At 44.1% G+C, this 27,328-nt stretch overlaps 1 protein-coding gene across 1 annotated transcript in view; it reads left to right on the top strand.

Moving 5' to 3' along the window:
* The first annotated feature begins 11,932 nt into the window (after positions 1-11,932).
* UNC5D (unc-5 netrin receptor D) overlaps positions 11,933-27,328 on the top strand; it is a 127,937-nt gene continuing 112,541 nt past the window's right edge. The window contains exon 1 of the mRNA XM_065659215.1: positions 11,933-12,008. Coding sequence (XP_065515287.1) covers positions 11,954-12,008 — 55 coding nt within the window. The 5' untranslated portion in view covers positions 11,933-11,953. The remainder of the gene's footprint in view (positions 12,009-27,328) is intronic.

The raw sequence follows: 27,328 nt of genomic DNA on the forward strand, positions 1-27,328 counted from the left end.
GTGATCATCTGTGCAGACCCCAGATAACACCATTCCCAAAGTAGTTTAGGCTCTTTGTTTAGGTTGCTCAGTGGAGGAGCATGGCTTATTAGTTGCATAGTGTGGTGGAGCTGTTCTTGCTACTCATGTAATAACAAGCAGAGTGATTAAAAATCAGAAGAAAAGACAGGCTGTACTTTGGGGTTTTTCTGATTCAGAACTTGTCTATTAGCTGTGAAGTCAGAGGAGCTAAATGAGGCTTTTTGGAATGGGACACACACAGCAGCATTAGCTGTGTGGTCGCTTGGAAGAACAGAAATATGGCCTGTGCATGTGTGGACTGGAAAACAAAAGGTTGGGTTTGGTGTCTGTAACACCAAGAAACCGGAGGGAAGGCAGGGCTGTGACACAGCTCTCTGCCTCCCCTGGAGCTGCTGTGTGTTTGTTCTGGCTGCACAAAGACCAGGATCCTCCTCAAGGGGCTGACACGTTATTTGCCTGAGTCAGAGAAGTGAAAGACTGGTACAGAAAGGCAATGTGGTAATTCCCTCCCACTGCTTTTGTTCCACAGGAGATCATTAAAGCTGAAAGGTAAGAGAGACGTTGTAACCCTTTCTTCCTTGTGTCCTAAAAAGTAATGGCTGTATTTAGAATAACAAATACAGTCACTTTGGGGTTTTAATGAGGCTTTTGAAAATGTACTTAAGAACCTGTCATCTCCCAGGAGTTAATTGATATTAAAGTTGGTGGTTTTGCTTCTAGCAAATTGCAGGAAAGGAACAAAACTTTCCACAGTGAAACAGAAACCAGCAATTCCTTCTCTCTCTTAGCTTTAGCTTTCAGCACAGAGCAGTGACTACATGCTGCAGGTGTGACCCCTGAGAGATAAGGGATTTCACTGGAGCGTGTTTTTCATTCTATTCACTGACAGTGATCTAACAGGGTTTGTTTAATAACATTCCTTTTGTTCTGGCAGATAATCATGGGCTGGCCCAGATAGCATCACAAATTTGCTCCTTTCTGATAATGGGATTTTATCAGGGCTTCAGGAGCATATAGTGTTTTACAGGATATGGCTTTAATTAAAATGACAATATGGGACAGCTGAGGTTAGATTCTCCAGTCTGGCATCTCTGTAACATCAGACTGGAAAGGGACAGGCTAATAAATGTCTTTCATCTGCTATAAGAGAGAAGGTAGAGAACTATTTTGCTGACATATTAATCATCTGTTGGCTGGAGTTGCTGCTCTTGAAAGTCCTAAGGTAAGCTGTCTGTGAAGGCATATGGTAACTATAGACTCTGAGGATGGATGGCTAAATGGGCTAAAACTGAGATAGAAGGGTTTACACCTTTCTTTTCAGTCATTAGTGGTAGAACCTCAGGTCTTTTGGTGTGGAATACAAGATTATTGGAGTTCCCTGCAAGACTATGGCTGTTTCTTAGTTGGGGGTACAATATCTTCTGTTTGGTCTGCATAATAGGCCATTCGATTGGAGCATGTGCATGATATCACTAAAGAAATCAGCGCTGTAAGCAGCATTTCTGAGGTAGCAGGCTGGTTTGGAGAGCACAGGCAATATCTTCTACTCACAGTTCATCAGCTTGGAAATTCAGAAATTAACAAGGACTAACTTTGCCTGGCTCTGAAAAAGCAAATGGGGAGACAGACATATCCTGTGTGCTGTACAGCACATACTGCACAAGGAAATGTGTAACTTGACTAGTTCTTCAGTGACTTACATCAGATGTGTGCTGATATTGAGTGCTTAGGTAGATGAGAAGCTTTTGACAGCTCTCTGAACGCACTCTTGTATGCCCAATGTGGAGTCAAAGCTCCAAGTTGTTTAAAGTTCACATCTCAGAATTCACAAATCAATAGTAACCCCCAGCCAGGCGAAGGTTCCTTATCTTTGTGCTAGTTAATCCTTGCTTCTAGAGGAATCGGGCAGGGGATAGTGAGTCCTGCCTTATCTACAGCAAAAGGCTGGCTATCAAAGCATTTGACACATGAAGAGCTTCACCTCCTCTAACCATCAGGTGTCTCAGGAGCTCTGCAGTCCTTGTTCCTGCTCTCCAGTTCAGTTTCATATTGACAGCAGCCTCATCCTCTCCATCAAAGATCAAAACAGGAGACCATGTTGTACTACCTAATTTGACAAGCTGCTAACTAGGTGCACTCATCTCCTACTTCTGGAAGTTTGCAGTCCTTGAAGGTGCAACTGCAACACGGCAACACATCAAAGCAGGCATCTACCTTTTAAGTAGGTTGGCACCCTGAAGGTTTTCAAGTACTAAGCATCTTCTAAATTGGCATTTCATTCTCTTACCACCCTAATGCAGTCAAGGCTGCTTATGAGATGTCCTAAATAAGGAGAGATGACAATGCATGAAAAGGCACCCAGAAATCAGCTGACTTAAGGGAAAGCAGTTACTTTGAATCAGCAAGGCTGAAGTTAATATATTTGAATCATTGAATTGCCTCATAGAAACACAGAATAGAATGAAAAGAAGGATTTTTTTCTTCTTAATCTCTGTGCTTTTTCATGCTTTGTTTTACTCCTGTGTATGTATTTTGTAGCTGTTAAAAGCTAAATGAAAGTGCTTTATATCCTGTGATTATTGGCTTTGAAATCAAAGGTTAAAGAAAGAAAATCACTCAATGTAGTTCTTTTCCTGAATTTATTAGGTTTATTTCCCGGCTGAATATCATGTTCTAAAAGCTTGATGTGATGTTCTGCCTTGGTGAGAGAATGTAATACACAGTAATTTGATTGGGTTTAATTTTTCTTCATATCGAGGTCGTGTCACTTGTAGTGCAGGTTTCATTACACAGCACTGGAAGAACTGGGTTTAAGTCTTACTCTGCGAAACTCCTGGGTGTATTAAAATATACATTGTGTGTTAAACTACATGTGAAACACAAACTTCCTATTAAAGCCCATCTGTGTTCTGATCCAGAGAGCAGAAATAGTGCTATGACCTGAAACACTGTAGACTTTCTATTACTGTAGGAACTTTATTGCAAGTCACAGCTTTCTTCTATGGAAGTGCATTCTCCTGGTAATACTTGGCTAGAGTCACATTCCCAGCTTAAAATATAGGATCTCGCTTGGAAATGTGACATCTCTTTTTATCTTGGTTCATTACAACTACCCTTTAAATAATCAGTAATTACTCTCCTTTAACCTCTAGTTCTAACTTCAGACAGCAGTTATTTAATATTATTTCATCTTAAGCATTGGGGAATGTAAAAATCTGTATTTCAAAGCAATTTACTTTCAAGTTTTTATCATATGATGTGTGCTTCTAATAACTTAATAATTATTGTTACCTGGTCAGTCTTTTTCTGCCTTCCTTCCTCACAAATCTTCTTTATAACATGAGCAAGGAATTGTCTACTTCAGCTGCTTGTGCATGGAGGCATAAAGAAGATTCAGAGCATGAAGTGCCCTGGCTGGAGGCTGAAGGGAAAAGTCCCTGTTAAGCACTGTACTTCCAAAAGTGATGCGCTTCATTATGTGTTGGGCTTCAGTGTCTTATGTCTTTTGCAGTAAAAAATCATATGTGAATTGATATGATCTAATGATCCCGTTCTCTGGACTTACATTAGTCACAGTCAGATTCTCCAACCAAAAGTTAGAGCCTTGCTTGATAGGAAAGAAGTGAAGAATATGTAACAGAGCCTCAAAAATGAGTGGGGAGATGTAATCCAGAGGAGGGAATTGACTTGCCCTGAAGGTTTCATCCAGGTTAGTGGTTTCCTGCAGCCTGAACTAGTGTCCTAGTGCTCCTTCTTCCGTTAATGTATTATACCAAAGAGTACAAAATGTACACCAGTGATGATCTTGGATAACTTAGATATGAATTTTGAGGGAGTGTTTGACCTTGAAGCATTCAGCAGCAGAGCTACATCTTCTTTTGTCCACAATAGCAGTACAATTTTCAGTGTTGTAATTGTCTTTGTTACCTGTTTGGGAGTTGTAATCACTTGTAAAGAAACAGTTCTGTAGGCTCTGTTGCCTGCTATGAAAGTGGAAGAATTGTGGGTGATGAAATGCATTCAGTTCTGCAAATTTCTTTTGCAATGACAAATGCCTGAACTGTGGGAGAATAGGATCCACATCAGAGGTGAGTTTTATGCTGTGATGATTAGCTCCTGTGCAGGGGGAAACTGCACCCAAGTAAAACAGAAAATGGGCACGCTTCGAATACTACAGGTATATTTTAAGTAAAATATTTCCTCTTTTGTCTGTCTGCCAACACCTGGATATGGGGATGTTTTTTCCCTTACTAAAGCAGATGTAGTTGTAAATCTTTAAGATACTAAAAATAGAGAAATTCCTTCTAATCTCGAAGGTAAGTTTTCCTGGTAAAACATCACCACATGAAGTCAGGTCTTGATAAGTAAAGCAAAAAGCCCCTGTATTCCAGTTCTTTCTTTCCAGTTTCAGCAAGTTTTCCCTAAAGCCAGAGAAAATTTGTGCTTCATCTTTCGTAGAGGCCACTTCCACTGAGCTACTGACTTCACGGTCTCTTGTGTGATTACTTATGACAGAGTTCATTGTATTTTGTTTGAGAACATAATTAAGCCTTTAGTGCATGACAGTCGGGTGGCTAGTCAATGTTACAGTGCTTACTGCTTCCCTCTGCTGCATAGAGCTAGAACTGCTTGCCTCTCTTCCAGGCATCATCTCTTGCAGAGGCGCTGCTGGTCAGGGGGAGATCATAGGGACGGGTTTGAGGGTGTACCTGTGCAGTGCAGTGATGCAGGTCAGTCCAAGCTGGCGAAACTCATGGCTGTCTCTTAAAGTGCTTTGTTGCCTTTTGATTCTACTGCCACTGGAAACTTGCCAGGAAAGATCCTGCGGACACAGGTTACTCCAGCCGAGGGTCTGACTTGGCTGGCGCAGTGGTTCACGTCCCTTAGCGTTCTTGCTGACAGCATTCTGATGTAGCCTAGTCTCTAATTGCAAACTACTTACAGGAAGGTTTACTAAATTCTATGCTGCCAACTCCTTTTATCAATTTCCACTGTATTGTGTATTTCAAACCTCAGAGAAGCGTTTGTACAGCCAGTTCTTGACAGGTGGAACAGGTTAATTCATCTGAAAAAGCAGCAGTGTTTTTGCTGATGGCAAAGGGCTCGTTGAAATGCTGAACAGGCAGGCTCTTCTCTCCGCCCCTACCTGGAGGTTGGTTTTCTGATGCTGCAAAACATGCTAAACATGGTGCTAGTTGTTATCCATCACAGGTATAGAGAACTTTCATTAATGAACTGATTTCTGAGATCAAATGGGGTGCTAAAGCTGTTGCAGGGTGGGGAGAAAAACATGTTTATGGCTAGCTTAAGAGTGTCTGATATCATAAATGTGGTGGGTTTTGAGGCAGAGGGCATCATCCCATTACATGAACAATATTAGCCATGTATTTTTTTTCCACTTACCATGTCTGCTACTAGTGCGTGGATATTACATGCCTGACAGGGCAGTGTACTCTTATTATTGGGTACTAGTAATAGGAATAAAACCCTGTAAAATGTAATAGGAGTAAAAACCTGTGGGGCTATCTGAATCCATCCTGTTGGGAATTATGCTGGAAAATTTAACAAGTTTAACAAAATACAGGAACTCGTATGGTTATAAAACTATTTGAAACCATCAGAAGGTTTGGCACTATCCACCTGTGAACTCTTACTTATGTTCTGTGGCAACTTTTATCAGAGGAAGCTGAATTACAGCTTTCAAATGAGAGCTTATGTCACAAAGTCTGCTTTGTTGGAGGACTTTTCAGTGACACCATCATGCTCCATGCTTCTGAGCTAGGAACAGCTTGTAAGTGCAGTGCTGAAGGACCACCTTTGCCCTTTCACAGGCTGAGCTGCTGCTAGTCAGTAATTAAACAGGATTTTACGGTCCAGACCCGTCATTCCCACCCTTGTGCCACTCCTGGCACTTGTGTGATGCGGTGAACCACATCAGGACATTAATACAACTTACAAAATGGAATAGCTGATATCTGAACAGCTTTTCTCGCAGGAATTTCCTCTTAATTCAGGAACTGGTTGCAATGGCTGTACAGTTGCCACCTCTCTCTGCACAACTGCATCACTTGCTCAGCTGTAGTAAGTTCTGTAAAGTCTCTTGTCAGTGCTGTCATCCCTGCCACACAACACTTGTTCATCTCACAGTGGAGTTACATAGATCCTTTGATGTGCTCTTTTAAATTATACTTGCCTGAGAGATACTTGGTGGTTCTTCAAAATCCTCAAGCAGTTGCAGAAGTGAGTGGATGGCTGGGGGATCTGCCACCTTTCTAGATGTGTAATATGCTAAGCTCGCACAACTTGCTTCTCCACCTCTGTGTATGTGACTGTTGGGTGGGAAGAGGGCAAAATCATCCTGGTAAGAGACCTGTTTATTGTACTAGATTCCTCCGTGGCTGGACATGCTGCAGGGCGATCATTTGTCCCTACAGTGATCTCCATCAAAGAATGACTTACCAGGCTTGTACATTCCTGCTGCAGTCCCAGAGCTTTTCATGGGCAGGCTCATCTGCCCTTCCATGGCCTGGGAAGCAGGGCCTAAGGGACATGAGTTTAGCAGCAGAGACAAGTCTGACAGAGCGGGATTCCAGGAGTGGCAGGAGGTCAGCAGCACACTCCATGAGAATGGTGGGAGCTGTCAGTAACTGGGTTCTTTGCCTTCTCATCACATTAAATGGGGAGAGCAGCTTGTCTGGCTGGTGCTTGATTGATGCGCATTAACTGACACTAGTCAGAAAATGCTATCACTTGCACTGAAGTGGGCTTCTCTTGTTTCTCTGAAATAATGCTCCAGTAGTTAAGGAACTGCTCAACTACTTGTTGTCTTTCACACCTGAGATCATCAAGCAGTAGCATTTCGTGATGTGTGACTAATGATGAATAATTCAGAGCTGTGGTTACTAGGTGGATGCCCTCTGCATTTGCACTGGAGATGAAAATGAAAATAATAAAGCAAAGAGTTCACTTCCCCCTTTTCCTCTTGCTACTGAGGAGTCATCATTATGTGGTCATTTCAGAGGCACAATTAGGTAACTTAATGATACGACACATGCACATTCCTGGCCTGGCAAGATTGTTCTTAATTAGGATAAAAAGCATCTCCCCTTTCTCATGGCTCACTGTGAGGCTTCAGTGCACTGGCTTGCAAAAAGCGAGACAGGAACTGTGTGTGATCAGTCCTGTGCATTAGCAAATCAAATGGAGGTGAAGTGTCCCTAATCAAGCCAGACATGTTTGCAATTTAGATGACTGGTGCCTCCTTGAGCATCTTTCCCGAAGCACCTCAGGCTTCACAGGAAGCATCCAGGCTAAAACTCTGCTTGTCTCATTAACCCTCATCTGGAGCATTAACCTCTTCCCTTGCTCGCTAGCTGGTGATCTCTTTGCCAGGTTCCTTATGAGGATTCTCTGAGTTTTTCAGGCTGGGTTTGGGTTTTGGTGGTTGATTATTTTTCCTTTGGGAGGAGTTAAGGGGGGGCTGCTCTCCAATTATAATGTTCCTTTGTGTGTTTCTGTTGTCTCAGAGCCTGTGTTTCTGTCCCTCCCCATGTCACGACTGGTCTGTAATCATGCATAGTCACTGAGGATCTCTCAGCCCTCGCTGGTTAATTGCGAGAGGAAGGTCTGAGCGAGTTCTGCTCTGCTGTGCTGTGTAAGTTTGGATGAAAAAACGTGGCAATAACTTCCCGCTTGATGAGAAGGTTCTGAACTTGTTCAGTAATAGCCTTTTGAGAATAACACTACCTCTGGCTGAGACTGAAATAGCCAGGCATGTCACTCACTTTTTTTCTGTGCTGGCAGAACAGAAACAGGCTTGCCCAGTGTTTCTTGTCCCTTGCCCTCTAACTCTGCTCTTGCTCACAGACAGTAGCATCCCTGCCAGCTCTGAACTGTACTGCGATGTCTGCGCTGTTTTGAAGAATCTCTCAGATAGTCTCTTACTGATGGAATGTGTAGCCTTTTCCTTTTAACCCCAAATTACAAATAACTAAGCTACTGAACTGCTTGTCTAATGCCCTGCTGCTTTGGATTTTCTTTGCTCTCAAGGCACACTTCCTCATCCACACGTATTTCTTGCCCTTGCATCATCTGTTTCTTGTTGTGGACCTCCCATTCCAAGTGAAAATTCAGCCAGGAAGGTCTCAGCTAGGATGCTAAATCTGGAATGGATGCTTAGGGAGTGACTTTAAAGGATGGGGAGTACCACTGATGTGTTTTCTGTTTGTAGGCTGAGCTCTTATGCAGAGGCTAGAGCCCACTGAGCAGCTGCCCTTTGTAACCCAGCTGCAGCCACAACAGGAGTGCCTGGATGTGTGACAAGAGTAGGTGGGATCAGAGTTTTAATTTATGTGGAGAAATCTAAAAGGGCGTGGAAATAATAATTAATGTTGAAGTAGGAATTCTTTGCCCAATTGTAGGAAATGCTGCAGGTAAAATTAAGTGCAGCTGATTTCTCCGAATTACAAATCAAGCAGTGAATTGGCTTTTAAGACTATGACATTTTCTAAATGCCTGGGTCTTATGATTCTTCAGATCGATTAGTGAAGTTCAGATGCTCATCACCCCCTTGGCATGTTAATACACATTTCCTATTTGGATGCACAGCCAACCACTTCAGCACTTCACTTTTTATCAGATTAACTTTGCTCTGTGGTGTCTGTCGATTTTTGGAATGAGTAAACACAGGAGAATGCAAATAGTTGTATTTCATCTTACGTTAATCAACTGGCAAATAATACAGATTTTAACTCATCAAAAATGATGGTTTATGACAGCTCAAATGGCGACTTCAAAGCAAGTGGAATGGAGTTGTTTAAATAACCTTCACAGACTTTCTGAAGGTGCATTTTTGCCCCATCTCTGAGGAAGATGAAGTTCATCCTTTGGAATGGAAGGGGTTTTTATTCATATGGAAATAAAGTAACACAAAACTTCAGAGCCACACTCATTTCAAGTTACTAAAATGTAGAATAAGGAAAAACCTTTGCAAACTAAAGCTGAGGACAGTTATGGACATTGCAAAGAGTAAGAGTATGCTACGGATCAGAGGTAAATGTGCTGCTGTGATAGCCCAAGAAAAGGTAAAGCAGAAATTGGCTGTCCTTGTGTTTGCTGCATTCCAGGCACTCTGTCCAGCACTGAGCTGGGGTTACATTGCAGAGCAGAATAATGCAGAATTCCTGATATGCTCTCAAACAAGTCTTGTTAAGCTTTAGGAAAGTAGATACGAGCTTCCTGACAGGAAATCTGGGTAATGTATTCAGGTACATGTATATACACAGTCAGTTATTCAGCCACTAGATGTCCTAACGCAGAGCTGTAAACCCAGCATGAGCAGCGGTGCACAGGAGCTACAGAGCTGGGACTCGGAGAGTACACAGGCTAAAAACTGCAATTCCTAGAATACTGCTGAAGAGACTGTGAAACAACTGGGAATGAGACTATTTGTGGAAGGCTTATGTGCAGGCTGTGGCTGGCTTATTAATTGCCATCATACATGTAGGTTACGTTACTGGTGTAGCAGATGCTATGGCAACTCAGTCTGTTAGGGATGGTTTCTATGTACCGTGTGGCTGGTTCCACTACTGTATCTTGCTGCTGCATGCTTCTGTTGTACTCGGGGTAGTTGGTCATACTGCTCTGTAGGATTTTACAAAGTCATGTAAAGATCCATACCCAGGGTGTCAGTGCTCAGAGCTGCCTGCATGATGTGCACAGTGAAAACAGGTTGCAAACAGGCATTCCATGCCTAGGAAGGGCTTCTTGGGCAGACCTTGTTGCAGAGATGGAGAAATGATTGGACAGAGCTAATATCTGGGCATTGTATTGCATTGTGGGCCTGTCAGAGTGCATTCTTTAAAGGGGAAGGGATATGGGACCGTATTCTTTAAGTGTCAGGCAACCCAAAGCTCTCACTAACACATCCAGCTCTTGTTTTGTTCAGAGAGAGCCCTTCAGGATGGCAGAGAGGCAGCTATAGACTATCATAAACTTGAGGGCACAGGAAAAAGAACAGGCTGAATTTCAGCTGTATTTCTGCATATTAATGATGTGGATGCAACACTCATCCTTTATCTCTGTATGTCTGGTGCATAAGAATGGCTTTGCTGGTCAGACTGAGTGGAGCACTAGATGCTCAGGCAAACCAAGTATAGCGTTCCTCTCATGCTCTCCTCTTTCAGCCACTGGTGAATGGGCTCTTCTGGAGGTTGCTTATACATCATATTGGGTTTAATATTCACTGATGTGCTTATTGCCTGTGAAGTTGGCTAATTCCTTTTGAGCCCTGTTCTCGTGCCCTCTGGGATTGCTTTATAAAATATGCATGAACAGGACTGTGATAAAGATCTCCACAACTAAAAATACATCAGGCTGGATTTTGTCTTCATCTGACTGAGACAGAGCACATCTGTATGGTACAGCAAGCACTCCTTTTACGTTTGGGCAACCCAAATACACACCCCGTTGTCAAAATACTTGAAAACTTAAAATGAAGCCATAACTGCTGCGAGCAAGTAGTGTCATCCTTAAACACAGTAATACCATCTCATACTTCCTGCACAGCCTTGGGCTGGGAGCGTGTATTACAGCAGCAATCCTGTCCTTCAGGTGTTTCAGCAATTAATTTAGATTAGATTTAGACAGAAGGAGCGCATTGCTTGTGTCCTGTGTTAGGTGTGTGCACTGGAGAGAGGAACAAGATGTTCTTCTTTCTCCTGACACAGGCACACCCGGGTCTTCAGACCCAACAAATGCTGTCTCAGTACATGGGGGTGCTGAGGTACCACAGGAGGAATTTAATCCACTTCTACCTTTGCTACGTGGCGTTATGATAACTCATTTGAGCCCAGACTTTCCCTTCTTGCCTTATGACAGGCAGGGTCCACTTCTTTAGTTGGATGCTACGAAGTAAAAGGCCAAATTGAATGGAATGTGCTTTGAGGTCAAAGGCTTGTCCCTGCATTATCTCTCTGTGTGAGCAGATTGTGGGCTCACAGATATCACAGCATCCTCACAATTACTACTCCTCCAGGAAGACTGGATCATTTTTCAGATCCCATTTTGTTTAGGGCGCTCTTGTGAGGGAAGGAGAGAAAAGGGGAAGGATAAATGTTGGTAATATGTTAAAAGCAAGTAGGATTTCCTTTTATTATTGGCTTCTGTCACTGCTTCTGAGCCCATTCAAAGTGCTTCACGTGATTTGCCTACTTGTGTGTTGTTACAGTTGAGGGTTCTTGCTTGCTCCTGAATTACTTACCCATTGTGCGGACGTGATACTTGTATTAAAGCCAACTGATACGTGTCTAATATTCTCTGTGATATACATAAATGGTTTAGATGTGTTTATTCTCCTTTTATCATTATATTCATTATGCATAGCAATGGTACGTTCTATTGGATGCCTGTGCTGTCATAGGTATGTTTTTACTTGCAGAAGCTGGCAGGTGAAGCAGCTTCATCTGCTTCTGAAAGCAGTGACCTCCCCCAGCCTGTTATCATGCTCAGGTGATGTGGATTCTGATTTATTGCACATCACAGGTGGGTTACTCCAAGGTCATACATCAAAGAAGAAACAAAATGTAATCACCTGCCTGCGAATCTTTATGTAGCACTGGAGATGGAGACTGAAAGCACCTTTGCAAACTCAGCTGGAACATTCTGCTGAGCTTCCAGGGTGGAGGAGGTGATTTATTTCTTACTCTTCACCCCCTTCAGGCTGTAGCTGTATGGCTTATTGAAAATTATTAGAGTATTGATGTATTCTAGCTAGAAAAATTTGCTTCATAGTTGTAAAGTGCTGTGTGTTTAATGAGTTAATGTGGTTGAAGAGTGTAGGAATCTCTTTAGCAACCAGCTCAGGGACACAGTATGAGATGGAACCTGAGATGGAGAAAAAAACCTGTGCTCAGAAGCATCTGTTGATGAGGCGATGGCAGAGCTGAAGGCCAGAGCTGAGGCTTTTGGCTACAGGTTCTGTTCCTCCTGTAAGTACTTTCCTGCTCTCTGGGCATGTGGTTGCTGTGATCAAGGTGCTCAAGAAAGTTGCTTTGGTTTTGCTTGTTTCTCCTGTTCGATTTCTGTTCCACATCCTTTTTTCAGCAGCTGCATCAAACTTTAGGCTGTCAGATTCTAGGAAATATAGACTCCCGCATGTGGAATATGGACTTTGTCAGAAAAAGGAATATTGCTCATTGCAACATTTAACCCTTGAAGCGCTAGGGATGAGCAGCTGTCTTCCTTGCAGCATTTTCAGCTTCCCCATTCATTTTCCTCCATTAAGACTCTTTGGATCCTCCTTTGGATCCCTTTTCAGCCTGGCTCCCACCCTGCTACCAAAGGTAGATTCTTGCTTTTCCTGTGACTTTCCTCTAGGTAAAACACTGTAAGTAGCCTCCAGTCACACAAATACAGCACATTGGACTGCCGTGTCCAGAGCTTTGGTGCTGTATGTTATCAGTGTGCATCGGTGCTTAGAGAAGGTGTAACTTCACCTTTAGCTGCATTCCACCAGCTCAGAAACTGCTGCCTCCTTCCCCACCCTGAGAGCTTGTCTTTGTGGCATATTGGCTTATTTGCGTTTCAAGTGCACTGATTGAAGTTACCAGCTGTTGCCCTTTTTTCCTACTTTTGCTCTCTTCTTCCCCATCATATTTGCGTTATAAACAGAGAACTTGGTATTTTTAGCTGAAGCACCAAACATGGACTTGGTGGCGTAGGCAAAAATAGATAATCATTTGGGCTTGAAGCAGAAGTGGCTGCATATATGTGCTAGAAACCAGGGCTGGCATGGTCAGGCTTTAAAGGAAGGATGCTCAGTGCTCTGGCATGTGAAAACTTGCCTGTGTAACCTCCTAGTTCTGGTCCTTGTTGGTTTGGTTTTCTTTTCCTTTTGGAATGCACTGAATATGGAGAATGACTTAAAAGGCTGTTGAAGAAAATTTATTTCTTTGTATGATTTGCTCTGTGTCTTTGCAGCCCTGCTCTTCTTTGTGAGCTGAAGTCTGGCAAATGCATGATAGAAGGGGAATGAGAGGTCTTCTGATGTGATGGTCTTGGGTATTGATTTTTTTTCCTCTCTCTTTAAACTCTGTTTACAAATTCCTTTTCCTTTAATTCCTTCTTTCCTTCTGGACACAGCACAAAGCTTGCTATAGGAGCACCAATGGATAAGCCTTCTTCTTAAGTGTATGCAACTAATCCAGCTGCATGTTTTAGAAACACTTTGTACATGGTATCTGAGCCCCCTCAAATTTGAGGTGCGTGTGAAGCTGGGGTAGAGTGAACTTGGTGCAATTGCTCAAGGTATGGATGGGAATAAACCCCATGTTCTGACTCTCATGGTCTTGGCACCTGATGAAAATCAAGCTTATTTCCAAATGAACGGGAAATGGAGAACAAATACAGTGTTTCAGGGGTATTTTCTTGAGTGAGCCCAGGGGATGCCATGGGGGGCTGGAGCAGCTCTGCTCTGGAGCCAGGCTGAGAGAGCTGGGTTGGTTCAGCCTGGAGAAGAGAAGGCTCCTGCAGGGGAGACCTTAGAGCATCCTGATACCAAACGTGATCCAGTTGTCCTTGTGGAGCGGCAGGAATCTCATGGTGAGATACTTCAAAGATCTCAAATCTCATTTTGCACCTTTTCCTGCTTCATTCCTGCAGTTTTCTTATCCTACTGACACACCGCATCTCCCTCTGGTGTTTGTCCTTTCCTCTCCTCCTCTACCCCCTGATCCCTGTGGTAAAGAAACACACGATTTCAGGTATTAGAGCAGTGTTGGTGATGTGTGAGGATAGTTTGCAGAAGAACTGGTGTTCCCGACTGGAAGTTGCTCCTCTAGCAGCTTACCTGCTCCTCAAGTGGTACGTGTGTTTTCCAAGTTCTGATTGAATCCGTGCATCATAAAACAGCACCAAACTGGTCATTTTTTGGCCTTATTTACTTGAGTGAACCATGCATCCTCCTCAGGTGTGTGATAACACTTACATGCAATTAGCTGCGGGGGAAAGGGAGAGTGAAACAGTGACACTGCTGGTAAGAGAAGGCATTTTTGACCACCGAACCATACGGTGTTCAATGAAGGAGCGCAAAACGGGTTTGCCTTGGGCGGGGGGTGGCTGCTGTAGCGTTTCCCTCCCGTCACGAGCAGTACTTGTTGGGCCCAAACGGGTGGATTTAACACGGGGGGGGGGGGGGGGGGGGGGGGGAGTTGCGCTCCCCGCGCAAAGCCGCTCCTGGCTCACGCGCGTTTTGCGCCCTCGGCTTTGGCGCAGCAAAGTTGGGGCGAGCCCCGCTGCTGGGGGCGGTGTTTGCGGCTCCGGGTCCCGCCGGGCGTTACCCGCACCCTGGGGCTGCGGGGCGGGGGGGGCGGGGGATGTTTTTGGGGGGGGGGGGGAGATGCCCGCACCCCCCCCACATCCGCGCCCGCCGGCGGCAGATCCCGCCCCGCGCGCGGTTAAGCGGCGGCGGGGGAGGGGCGGCTCATTAGGGATGCGGGCGCTCGCCGCGCCTCGGTAGTCGGCGGTGGCCGGAGCGCGGAGAGGAGCGGAGCAGCGCGGAGCGGAGCCGCTGCCCCCCGGCATTGCCCCGTCCCGCACCTGGAGACAGAGAGAAGGGGGGGGGGGGGGGGGGGAGAAGGGGTAAACCCGCCCCACGCCATCAGAAAGCGGGGCGAATTCTCTGGCTTGAGCTCGACCCCGGAGGGACCGAGGGGAGGTTCGCGTCCCTGCTTCTCCCCGCACCGGCCGCGGGGGAGAGGCGCAGGAGTTGCGGGGGCCAGCATGGGCCGAGGGGCTGCGAGGAGCCGCTGCCCCCCGCGCCTGGAGCGGTGGCTGCTGCTGCTGCTGGGGCTCTGCGGATGGACGGCGGCGCTGCGAGGTGAGCGGGACGCGCCGTTACCCTGCCCGCACCCCGCGGCGTGGTGGAAGGGGAAGCGGGGGTCCCACCGGTTGCTTGTGGCGCGGGCGCCGCTGCCTCGCTCCCCCTCTGCCGCGGGGACCGTTAAAGCGGCGGCGCTGAGGGAGCCGCGGTTCAGGGGTGCGGAGGTCCCGGCTGTGGCTCTGCGGGGAGGGTCCGGCTGTCCCGCGGCGGTGGGTGCGGGAGGCGCGGTGACCTCCTCAGGCAGCGAGGAGCGAGGTACCTGTGGAGCGGAGCGGGCGCCCGGGGCTGGGTGTGCTCCACGCGGCTGGCTGCTTCTGGTGTCCGCGGGAGGTCCACCGCGGGAGGTTCGGGGTGCTCGGGGTGCTTGTTCTTTAACTTCCACCTGGTCACTTGAGCGACACAGTGTCTTTAAGGCAAACAGCCAAAGGATGCCGGCAGCGCCTCATCGCCTGGCATCCGACGCCTTGGCTGGTCTGTCTGGACTTACCAAAGTGTTTGGAGTGCTTGGGAACCGCGAGTGTACACGGGCACAGCGGGGTTATGTGCTCCTTTCGGGAAGACACTGTCAGTAAGGCACCGATGCCGTATCTAGAGTCGGTAATGGTGCGTTCATTACAGCTTGTTTGTGCAGCACGGAGTCATGAGGCTTTGTAGATCCCGAAAGATTCCTCTCGCTGTGTCCGCGCTAGCCCCGCTGTGGAGGGCTGACTCGCTTTGCGTGCCTGTTGTGCCTGTGCTTCCATTTTCTTGTATAGATGCGTTGCTGGTTTGGTGGCCATAGAGGAGCTCGTCTGCAGGTAGCCAGCGGGTTATCCCATCGTCCCACCGTTCCTGGGATCCTGACTGCTGTGCCGCCAGTGACTGGTCCAGCAGAGGGGAGATGGGAGAGCTCTTGTATAACGGGCAGAATACAGCCTTTTGCTGGTTCTTAAACCACAGTTCATGGACAAGGGAAATAGATGATGAGAACAGAATGAAGGCTGATAGTTCCGAGTTATTTTTTAATGCTTTCATCAAGAAGCATCTGTGATGGCAGAGGAATGCATGGCTCCATCAGTGGTGTGAGGTGCTTACTGCCTTTTGTTTCACACATCCATGGCAGGTCTTGCACTGTGCAAAGTGCAGTCGGGATCGGACCCTGTAAGCCCCTGATATTCCCCACTGCAGTTCAGGACAGCTCTTGGGTTGCTGTGAAGGAATTAATTTCAATTGTTCAGTTAAAATTTGCCACACTGGGCATTTCTAGGGTGGAGCAGGATTGGGTTTGATCAGGATTCTGAGGAAGAGCAGTGTGGGTTTTCATCAGTTCGGTGCCTGTGGTCTGTCCGTTGTACGTTGCATAGTGTTTACTTGGAGCTTTGGCTTAAGCAGTTAACCTCAGTTAACAACCCCTTGAGCTATAAGGTTTTACTTTATGAAGTTGTTTAAAAGCTGTCTCTGAAACAAATCGTGTTCCAGGATTCTGTTCTGAATGGGGGTTAAAGCAAACTCAAATTACTATAGATACCCTTCACACAGCTTTTTAAATCTGTTGAAATGAATATGCATCTATAGCTTTGGGCTTTTGTTTTACAGGGTAAAATGCATAGGCACGTTGGTAATTTGAAAATGAGAAGAGTCTCTAATATTTATTATCTCATTGATGCATTGAAACTAATTTTGGCTTGCATGAATAAAGATGTCTATAAAACATGAGCATTAGTATTCCTCTGTGTCTTGATATTAAAGCCTAAAGCTGTGTGTTAGGTGGTGTTTATAGATCTGAGTACATTTTGTTCTAAATAGGCATTGTTCAGGGGTTTTCCTTTTCCAGTAGCATGGCACTTGCTGTACAGCTTGGAGGCCACTGCATATGGCTACTGATTTTCTGATGACAAAGTGCTCCACTAAGCCACCTAATGGAGTACAGGTGGGGCTGTGGACACTGAGCTGTTGAAGAAAATACCTCCTTTTAGTCTGAAGAGTTTGAGGGGATTTTCAATATATATGTATATATGTATTTAATTTCTTTTAGCAACATAAAAAGCACTGCTAACGTGCAATCCGGAGAGCTGCATATTTAAAGCATTACTCTGCATTTAGGACCCAAGATGGCAAGCCAGCCTCTGGACAGCAGAGCTATTGGAGGAATAATGCTTGACTTAGAATTCGCTATTTTTACTTCTCCATTGATACTGAAAAATGTCGTGAAGACAGGACTGATAACGCAAGTGATTTGTGTCCTCCTTGTACCTTTTGTCTTGCGTTTATTAATGGCCTTGTGCAAATTAGATGAGCCTCCATTTATTTCATTCTAAGTGGGCTGGAATTTCATTCGTGTGTCTGGGAATTCTGGCCGTGTTTGCGAAGTACTTCACTGTCACCAGCAGAGCTGTGTAAGAGCTGTCACTGATGCTTGATGTGAGGAATGGTGTTGATTTGCTGCTCTGCTTCAGAGTTTACACTGTGTTAGCAGAGTCAGGAGGTTTTTTACGTGTCCTGGTTTCTACATCCAAAAGGAAGCATATTGTTACTGTGGCTTTATTAGACTGTCTCAAGTTCTCTTTCTGTGTTCCTGATACCCTGCTGAGAGTAAAGCTGTTTGATTATTCGTAAGTACATTCAGCAGTTTACTGTTTGAAATGTTTCTGACGTGCCAGCCCCAACTGAATACACACCATGTCAGCATATTGATTTATTTGATCTTGAAGCCTGCATGTTATTAATATCTCAGCTAGGTGTAGACTTTGAAATATTCTTAGCGAGCGATACAGGAGTAAACCAAAATTAAGGCAAAGCATGGCTGCGCCAGGAATCTCTGTGTGACTTCACTCAAACCACTCCATTGAGATGATGCTGTGGTGTGATTTTGTTAGGACAAAGCGTTCATTACAGTAACAACCCAGGTGCTCTGCTTTGAACCCTCCTTCCACTCCCACGTGGCGTGGAATGCCTTATATGAGTTTCTCTGCCAATGGTTATATTATTATTTAACTTCGTAACTGCTCAGAGAATAAACGTCCTGTTCCTGTGGGTTTATTTAGTGAGCAGTTTATCACCTTTTTCCGATCTTCACAGTGGCACAGGCTGGGTGTGCATGTGCTACAGCATTGCTGGTGTTTACATAGGTAGAGAAGCTACAGTTTCAAACCAGTCATTTCTCTAAAACTGCAGGAAAGATGGGGGCTGTGAAGAGCAGCATTTCGAAACCGGGTGGAGGATGGCAAAGTTGTCACTTCATTTATCCCGCGTTTGCGGTTTGTGAGATAAGTCGGACAAAGAGTGAGAAAGTCTGAGCATTTCTTCTAAGACTGACTTTGGACATGGATATGCTCTAGTTTTGTCTGTTATAGAGCATACATCCTTATGAGGGTTGTTTAATTTGCACTCTGTTGATGCTGAGTTACATTACTGTGTTGCACCGAGAGCATACTAGGAATTTCTGTGATTCTGCAGATGGGAATGGCAGGAAGTTTTCCTTGTGTTGCTCAGAAACCCAAAGAGCTCTGGATGTGATCCTGTCCTGGACGCGAGATGTGCTCAGCCTCCGTCACGTGCTTGCTTTTAATGCATGCATCTCTATAAAAACATTTCCTTTTTGGAAAGACAAGAGAATTCTGTCTTTTCAGGTAGTATATTGCAGGAGTGGTTTTCCTTGGCTTGTGCTTCGTACACATGTGCTTGCTCATATATGTGCTCGAGAGATGTGGAATTTGTCCCTTCAGATGTAGAGCATAAAGCTTGAGCTGTACAGGGGTGAAATGAGCTTTCCACGCTATGAAAAACATTTTCCATCTTCATCCAGTAAGAGGACTTTGTATTAAGATGAATTTTCACCGGGGCAGAATAGAAGCTAATCTGATGGTATTTCACAGTGAATTACAGTAGGCAAACACAAATAGTATGATATATGCTAAGATGGAAAATTACTTCTGGTGCAAAGGATTCCTTAGGGCCACTTGATGTATCTTCTCTGTATTTTTAGTCCTGCTTTCTGTTGAAAGGTGGAGCCTGAGAAAAAGAGCAGAATTTTAACACCAGAGGCTGCTGTTTCAGTTGTTTCTAGATGCTGCTGCTGTTGCAATGAAGCAGATGGTCAGGTTCATTTGTGTAAAATAGAGAAATGTTTAATTTTCTGTGTATACTTTTAAAGAACGTCAATAGTCATGTTGTATCATGTGGCCTTAGAGCATGAGTATCTGTGAGTATAACATTTTTTATGCTCCATCAGATATCGTTAGAGATCAATAAACCGCATTTGAGAGCATCTCTCAAGTTGGGTATTACAGTATGCTAACTCTGCGTACAAACTTAAGTAATCTGAGCCTTGTAATTTACCTGTATAATGGTGATCATTGTGGTTTTCATCCATCTTCCTTTCCTTCCCTTCCCCACCCACCCTTTTGTGGCCTTTTATAATGCCATTCAAAAATGTTGTTGCTGCCGGCTCCTGGGTGGTGGAGTCCAGTTACGTGCCCGATACCGTTTAGTGCCAAATGCTTTACAGCAGCTTCTGTGTAGGGGCTGTTGGAGGGCAATTACACTTAAACATCAGGTTCCCTAATGAATATTCTACCGACTGCTGCTGTAGGTGTTCTTGTCTGGTTCTGCTTGTTTCCTTTTGGAATTTTAGGAAGCTGCAGATCTCAGTGAAGCCCTGATGGACGGAGTTCATTTAGTTCCAGTTAGGTTAGAAAGATTTTTGGTAATTATGTTGCTTTTGGATTGTTGAAGAGGATGAATAGGCAGTGTCTAATTAATTTATGTATACAAGGGGTTTTTTGTGCAATACTGTGTCTATATTGATTATGGCTTCTTAGGCAAGAGTATGTATGTGAGATTACATGTCTGCACATAAACATAATATCAGCATACATCTATTCTTTCTGTACTAAAAAAAATATAAAGTGTTAACATTCATGTTTGAGATTCCTACTGTGAGCATCTCATTGGAAAATTCTGCTTGATGTGTCATGGAAAGAGAAAGATGGAAGTAGCCGGTGACCTTAATTCCTAAGTATTTCATGAATCTATGATTCTGTAACAATGTTCTGAAGAGTTTCTAGAAGCCACAAACCCATTGCAGGCAATTGAGAAGAGGAGCAGCAGCCCTGGGCTGGAAAAGCAATTCAGAATCCTCATGTTTGTTCCCTGCTCTGCATCCAGCTGGAGCTGCTCTGACTAGGTTGCCATCTGGGGCAGAGCTGGCCTGGGAGGTGGCTCAGCTTGTTGCCGAATACTTGCTCTATAACAGCCTTTGCAAGGCAAAGATGATATGAAGCTGTAGTATTGTCTGTGAATGCTACAGGCCAGTATCCCTGTTCTATCTGGGCTGTGAAATTCCATTCCATTCCTGGCTCTGTAACCATTATGACTACGGAGTTTAGGGGTTGCAGGCTTGATTTGGGCTTGGATGTACCTGCAGTTTAATCCCAGCTCTGAACCTGATCTGTAACCTTGTAGAAAGGGACTCAACTTTTTTTGGCCTCTTCACAGTACCTCTACAGTAAGGGTGTGGGTGTAACTGTAAACGGCTTCTCTGCTTTGAGTCTCCAATGGATGCTTCGGCACTTGAAACACCGTAATAAAAGAGTGTAATTAATCTGCAGATAAAGCTTATTAAATGTGTCTAAACATAAAAAGTATAATGAAAATGAATGGAAACAGTGTAATGAGCTCTTTTGCTTCTTTGTATCCATGCCTGTTTTAAATGAGGAACAGAAACAACAGTAGGAGAACTTGTTAAAAATTGCTTCTGACTTTCCAGGAGAGCTGCTTTTTGCCTTTGTGCCGAATGGAGAATTGAAGTCACGTTTCACACGCTTTTGTGTCTAACTTGCGTTGAATGTCACAAAGCTTTTTGAAGAAAACCTGCTCCCGGCTGATGAGGCTTTTATTTGTAGTCGGCTAAAACAAAACATTTTGGATTTTGGTGTGTGCATGGTTAAGTGCTCTGACTCACTGCGCAGAAAGCTGAAAGCCCACCTGGAAGTGGTTAAAAGAAGTGTTACGTTACTCGTCCTCTGGTTGGATATGCTTGATTTTTGTTTTCAGTAGAAAGTGCTTTTGTGAAACTGAAACTTTCTTGTGAGCATTTCTGCGTGTGAAATTGAATTGGTTTGAATCCTAGCAGACAATGAACATAAAAGGAGCAAACATGGAGATTTCTTACAAATTGAGAAGTTATACACAAAATTGCTTCTATACTTCCAGCATTCCTAATAATAAATTGCATTACAAAAACCAAATTTGCTCTATTAATTGAATTCAGCCTTTCATATGAAACCGTATCTGATTTGCAGTTCAGCAGATGTATTTGTGACTTTCATGGTGACAGATGCTTTGGGTTAGCTGTGTCTAGGCCAGATTGAAAACCACTGAAGACCTGTGGTAAGCCATTACCCTTTGAAATATTAATTTCACCTTCCAATTCAGGACGTATTTGCTGGTGATGACACATTGTGAGGTACTGCTGCTGATGCATTTAATGCCAGTTTTCAGTTGGAACTTTGTGTCTTTTAACTTGGCTGGAAAGACCATGGGCTGTTTCGAATGAAAAACTGATATTGGGTCACAGTTACCAACCCTTTGCCTGTTGAAGCTGTGCATGCAGATCAGTAATGAATGCAGTGGGCGCACCGAGAGACCCTCTTTAGCCCTGTGTCCTAACTGAAGCCCTCTAAGTAAAGTTCTGAATGTTGTTATTCATATCATGTCATTCTTGGAGTAATTCTGAAGAAAACATGGACTTGTTAAAATAGCTTTATAATATTTTCATCAATGACCTGGATGAGGGAACTGAGTGCACCCTCAGCAAGTTTGCTGATGACACAAAACTGGGAGGAGTGGCTGACACACCAGAGGACTGTGCTGCCATTCAGCGAGACCTGGACAGGCTGGAGAGTTGGGCGGGGAGAAACTTGATGAAATTTAACAAGGGCAAGTGTAGAGTCTTGCATCTGGGGAAGAACAACCCCATGTACCAGTACAGGTTGGGGGTTGACCTGCTGGAAAGTAGCGAAGGGGAAAGGGACCTGGGGGTCCTGGTGGATAGGAGGATGACCATGAGCCAGCAATGTGCTCTTGTGGCCAAGAAGGCAAATGGCATCTTAGGGTGCATTAGAAAGGGAGTGGTTAGTAGGTCAAGAGAGGTTCTCCTCCCCCTCTACTCAGCCTTGGTGAGGCCGCATCTGGAATATTGCGTCCAGTTCTGGGCCCCTCTGTTCAAGAAGGACAGGGAATTGCTTGAAGGAGTCCAGCGCAGAGCCACAAAGATGATTCGGGGAGTGGAACATCTCCCTTATGAGGAGAGGCTGAGGGAGCTGGGTCTCTTTAGCTTGGAGAAGAGGAGACTGAGGGGTGACCTCATCAATGTTTACAAATATGTAAAGGGTAGGTGTCAGGATGATGGAGCTAGGCTTTTTTCAGTGATATCCAGTGCTAGGACAAGGGGCAATGGGTGTAAACTGGAGCATAGGAAGTTCCACGTTAACATCAGGAAGAACTTCTTTACTGTAAGAGTGACAGCACTGGAACAGGTTGCCCAGGGGGGTTGTGGAGTCTCCTACACTGGAGATATTCAAGGCCCGCCTGGACAAGTTCCTGTGTGATGTACTGTAGGTTACCCTGCTCTTGCAGGGGGGTTGGACTAGATGATCTTTTTAGGTCCCTTCCAACCCTTGGGATTCTGTGATTCTGTGATTCGGGAATTTACTGTTTTGCTCCCGTGGATAATTGTGCGTTCTTAAGAAACTGAGCCTCCTTAGATGGTTCATAGGCAAATGGTCGTAATTTCCGTGTTAGGAAAGAGTGAAAATAGCTGACAAATATTCCAGTGTTAAATACAGCAGTGCAAAAACCTCTCCTTTACCTTTACTAACAATAGAACCCTGATAGAGCGAGTGGGTCAAATCTGTAGATCCAAAATTGAGCAATCTGGTGTGTTTTAAGCTAAGATGGAGTAACATGAAGTGAGATACTGGAGATTTGTCCTATTTTTCTGCTTGCTGTGTCTGTGCTCATTTTGATTGGGGTTTTGGGGGCACCATAAAAAGCTACAAATAATGTATGATATTAGGCCTGGTAGATAGCATTTATTTATTTCTGAGCAAATGCAAGCATCTCAAAATTGCAAAGGGGTATGCAGGAAATAATGGTGTATAATGAAAAGCTTCCAGGTGTCAACATCTAACTCTGATCAGCAGAAGTACAACTGTAGGCTTTTGAAAGGTTTTGTAAATAGAAAATCAGGAAAGTCAGTAACTTCATAAGCAGGACTTCCACACAGAGCACAGGGGGTCTATGAGGAAGTTTGGCGAGTCTGTCTGGCAGTTGCATCAGCGCCTGAGAAACATCACTGGGAAGTGTTTTGCTGTTGCTGAAGCACAGTGGTTCCTGGAAGGAGAAGGGAGGAGGAATTGCTTGGAGCTTTCAGGCTGCTCTGTTGTTGGAGATGTGCCAGCATCCTGACTCTAGGACCAAAGGGTTGGCGGATGTATATGTAACCCTATATATTAAAGACTTTATTATAGGGAAAACATGTTTATTCATGCGTTCTTGTTATTAGTCCAGCTTTTTAGGCTTTTCCTAAATAGAAAGCAAGTTCAGTAAAATTAATTTAGTTTCTAATAAATAGTAGTAGTATGTTAAAAATGGAAACAAGTTAGTCCTTTGCAGTTGTCAGCTGGTAGCATAGTTTATAGCTCTACTGAATACCCAGAGGCATTCCATTAATACCGAATTTGCCACAGTAACAGCAAAACTCCTTTTACTCCCACTATAATATTAAAAATGTAGGACTTATTTTGTGTCAAATGAGCTAACAAAATAAAAGATGAATTTAAAGTATTTAATCTGTCAGCATCAATGAATCTAAGAGGATTATCATTCCATTACGGCTAATAGATTTTTTTCCAAAGATAACTTTGCTACTTGACTTGCCTATTTCTATGAAGATTGTTACAGATCTAATTTAGACTACAATTTAAATGTTCCTGCTCTATTTTGATTGAATCTGGGAGTTAGTAATGTACAGAGTTAGTAATGTGGTACCTGGCTTGTGCTGAGCTTAATAACTTTGCTTCAATCACTTGAATACAAGCTCCCATTCTTGCATCTTTAATTCTTCACAAAGGTTGCATAGTGTGTTGAGTTGTACTAAACATGACTTAAAGTTCAAGCTTGAGAGCTGTAATTTAACAAATTACATTCCTCCCTTTTGAGGAATTACTAAAAGGTTGGAATAGCAAGAATAAAACTCAGGAATACCCTTGTGATGGGTATCCTCCTCCTCTGTAAAACAGGTAGCAGAACTCTTAATGTAGCTTAGCATAAGGAAAAGGCTCTGAAAGTTGGAATTCTTATCCTCTGAGCTGTCATGTCTGTGTCATGTCTCAGGTTTTGGAGTGGACAGTGATGTGGTTCATTTGAGCTAAACATTCATAACTTCATTTGATGCCTTAAAGAAATAGAACAGCAACACTTGTGTCTTCATTCCACCTCCCCAGACAAACTCTGTGGAGGAGGGAGAAGAGTACACAGTAGGTGGAGAAGAAACTTCCCAATTTTAGACTGAGCCTGGGCTATAGCTCTTGACTTAAGTAAACGTAAGAGTGCCCTCACAAGGGTTTTGAGGTTTAGCAGTTAAAAGTACTACAGTAAAAGAAGAGATTAGTCCCAGCAGTTAAACTCCCATGCAGGATTTTTCACCAAAAGGCTACCAGATTTCGCAGCATACATGGTGTTTCACTAAGTTGTATGCGAAAATGAAGCAGGTTGTAGTGATCTAACCACCAGTGAGTCGTAGTGAGGCCCTGTTGCTGTTTGGTTAGTGACGTTAACTTTGCCACATCTAGGTGGACTGATGCTCCCATTAAATTTAGAATTTAGCACTCCTTAGTCCTTTCAGATGATGGACCAAAGAAACATGCACATGAAGACTGCATCAACCTCTTCCAGCTGTAATCATCTCCCAGATTAGCATTGCAGTGCTGTAGCTTATGATGTCAGACTGAATTACATGGCTTTCGAAACGCCACTGTGTACTTCAAAAACTGCTTGAATTCTGTGAATAATTTAAGGACTTACAATTTCCAGTATTATTTAGTGCTTTTCTCTAGTTTGCTGTTTCTAATCACCAGGATTTTTTTGATGAATACATTAAATGCAGAATAGGTGGTGAGCGCAGGACCTAGACCCCTTCACAAGTCCACGAGTGATGGCATACCGCTGTGGGAGGGGAAAAGACCAGTAAAGCATCATAAGTGGTGACCACAGTATTCTTAGATCTCATTGCCTGTTGTTTTGATGGAAGTTGTGTCTGTAGCTAAGTGATGTTTCTAGCTGGTTGTACCATTTCCCGCGAAACAGCTTCAGCAGTCAGGAGCTGATTTGTACGTTTGCGTCTGAAATACAGCCATGCTCTTTAGCACTTTCATCCCTTGAAGATATGAAAGCACTCCAGAGATTTCATATTATTTCAAAGGGCAGGAGCAATGTTAGTGAAAGGGAGGAGGGGGAGAGAAAATGCTCTACCTCTATATTTTTTGAAAGTGCTGTTACTGAAATACTCTCCATAAGTTTTCTCCAGCATCTTTTGGTTGAATGAAGGGGTAGTGGAGGCAAAAGGTGAAGGACCTTCTTTCTGCTGACCAAAGGTTGTTATTACTTGTCTGAAAATGCATTGTGTAGACCATTTTCTATTTCTCTTAGAGATTTACCTTATGTAAAAGATAAACCATGACTAAATGTTTTGGAGCTAATTCAGGGTCCTGCTGCTGCCTGCAGTGGTGGTGGATAGCCAACCTGCAGCCCCCATGAATGAAACCACAGCCACTAAGAAGCTGGCAGAGCTGTCTGGGGAGATTTTGTGCTTTTGGAGTGTCATTTGTCGTTATAGTCACATCAGTCCTGTAGGGACAAAGGATACACCTGTCACAGTGGAAACAAATAACAGCCGCTCTGTGGTCCCTTCTATTTGGCTATACTGAGCTCGCTGCGCTGTCACGCAGCTTGAAATATTCCCTCATCCCAGCCTGTCACACTTAACCTCTAGAGCAGCTGTGCATGAGCAAGTAGAAAAAGCTCCTACTGGGGAACAGGACTTTGCCTGGGTTTGGTTCCTGTTTTTAACCCATGCTTTCTTTGCAAGTATACGCAACAAAAATCCACAGAACGCTAACAGCTCAGCCAAAGGAGTTGTTTCGGTTTGTTTCTTAAACCTACTAGAAGGTCTGTATTTAAAATACCTTATTAAAGATATAACATGTTTTATGGGGATCAAGTTATTTTTCATACTGGGTAGATGGGAAGGAACTTCATAAATCCAGTGGTTGCTATGGAGGTAGGGAAGTGGTTGCTTCGTTTGTTCAGCGCACAGTGCAGCTGGAAATAAACAGCTGGGTGCAACTTGCTGTTGTTGTGGTGGTTGGGTTTGTTTAAGCTGGCCTGTCACAGGAGGACATGTCCTGTCCAGCCAGAACATTGGCTTGTATACATAGGACTACAGCCTTCTGCCCTCTGGGTCTTCCTGCCATGTCATGCTGAGGAAAAATGGGAAGGGAAGCAATAACTTTTGACTCGGCCCCAAATGAAACGTGAAGAAACAAGCTTGGATTAAAAATATGGGGATCCTGTGCAGTAAGTGGCTTCTCATGGCTTCAGAGGGGGCTAATCTTTGATTAGGTACTTGTGTAAGAGGTATTCTATCTCAAAAGACATCTGAACATTTGGGACAGCAAAAAGCTCCACTGTTGCTAGAGTAACTGAGTGGTACTTGTTGTGATTTGGACTCCTGTAAGCAAGCTGTATTTCTCCTGCAAGCTGTATTTCTTTGTGGGGATGCTCACTACCAAGACCTGGCTGCTGCTGCTGCTGTAGGGTAATGGCTGGTAGTGCAAGAGCGAGCCTGACCCAGCAGGCTGCTTAACATTCATGTATGGTATCAGCTGAGAAGCAATGTCTGAAACCCATAAAGAAGGCTGCAATATTCTAATTTATTGCCAGTGCCTCTTTTATGCCCATTGAACTAGTCAGGTCTTTCCACAGTTGATTATTCTTTTCTGCAGTTATGTTGGAGGGGGAAGGAGGAGAGAAAAAAATCCTTTGCCACACAAGCAGGTTACTGTACTGGCATGTTGGTACTTCCGACCAACCTCTTCTCTCTTAAAATGGGAATTTCTAATAAGATGATGGAAGAAAAAGGGATCACTCAATAAGGGGCAGTCCAAGTGCATGTGGAATAGCTAACTTTAAAAAATGCTAAACACTAGTTTGTTACAGTGAGGCCTGTCACAGTTAAGAGGGCGGTGTGCTTCCATTCTTGCTCTTTTAGCTTAACAATGCTAACGGGCAGCCTTGAAAAAAATCCAACTTGGGCTAGTGAGTGTGATGTGGTTTTGCTGTGAATGAATTGCAGCATTCTGCTGCCTTTCACAACGCTGCACCGTGGAT

The sequence above is a fragment of the Lathamus discolor genome, chromosome 22, assembly GCF_037157495.1.
Source record: "Lathamus discolor isolate bLatDis1 chromosome 22, bLatDis1.hap1, whole genome shotgun sequence".
NCBI lineage: Eukaryota > Metazoa > Chordata > Aves > Psittaciformes > Psittacidae > Lathamus > Lathamus discolor.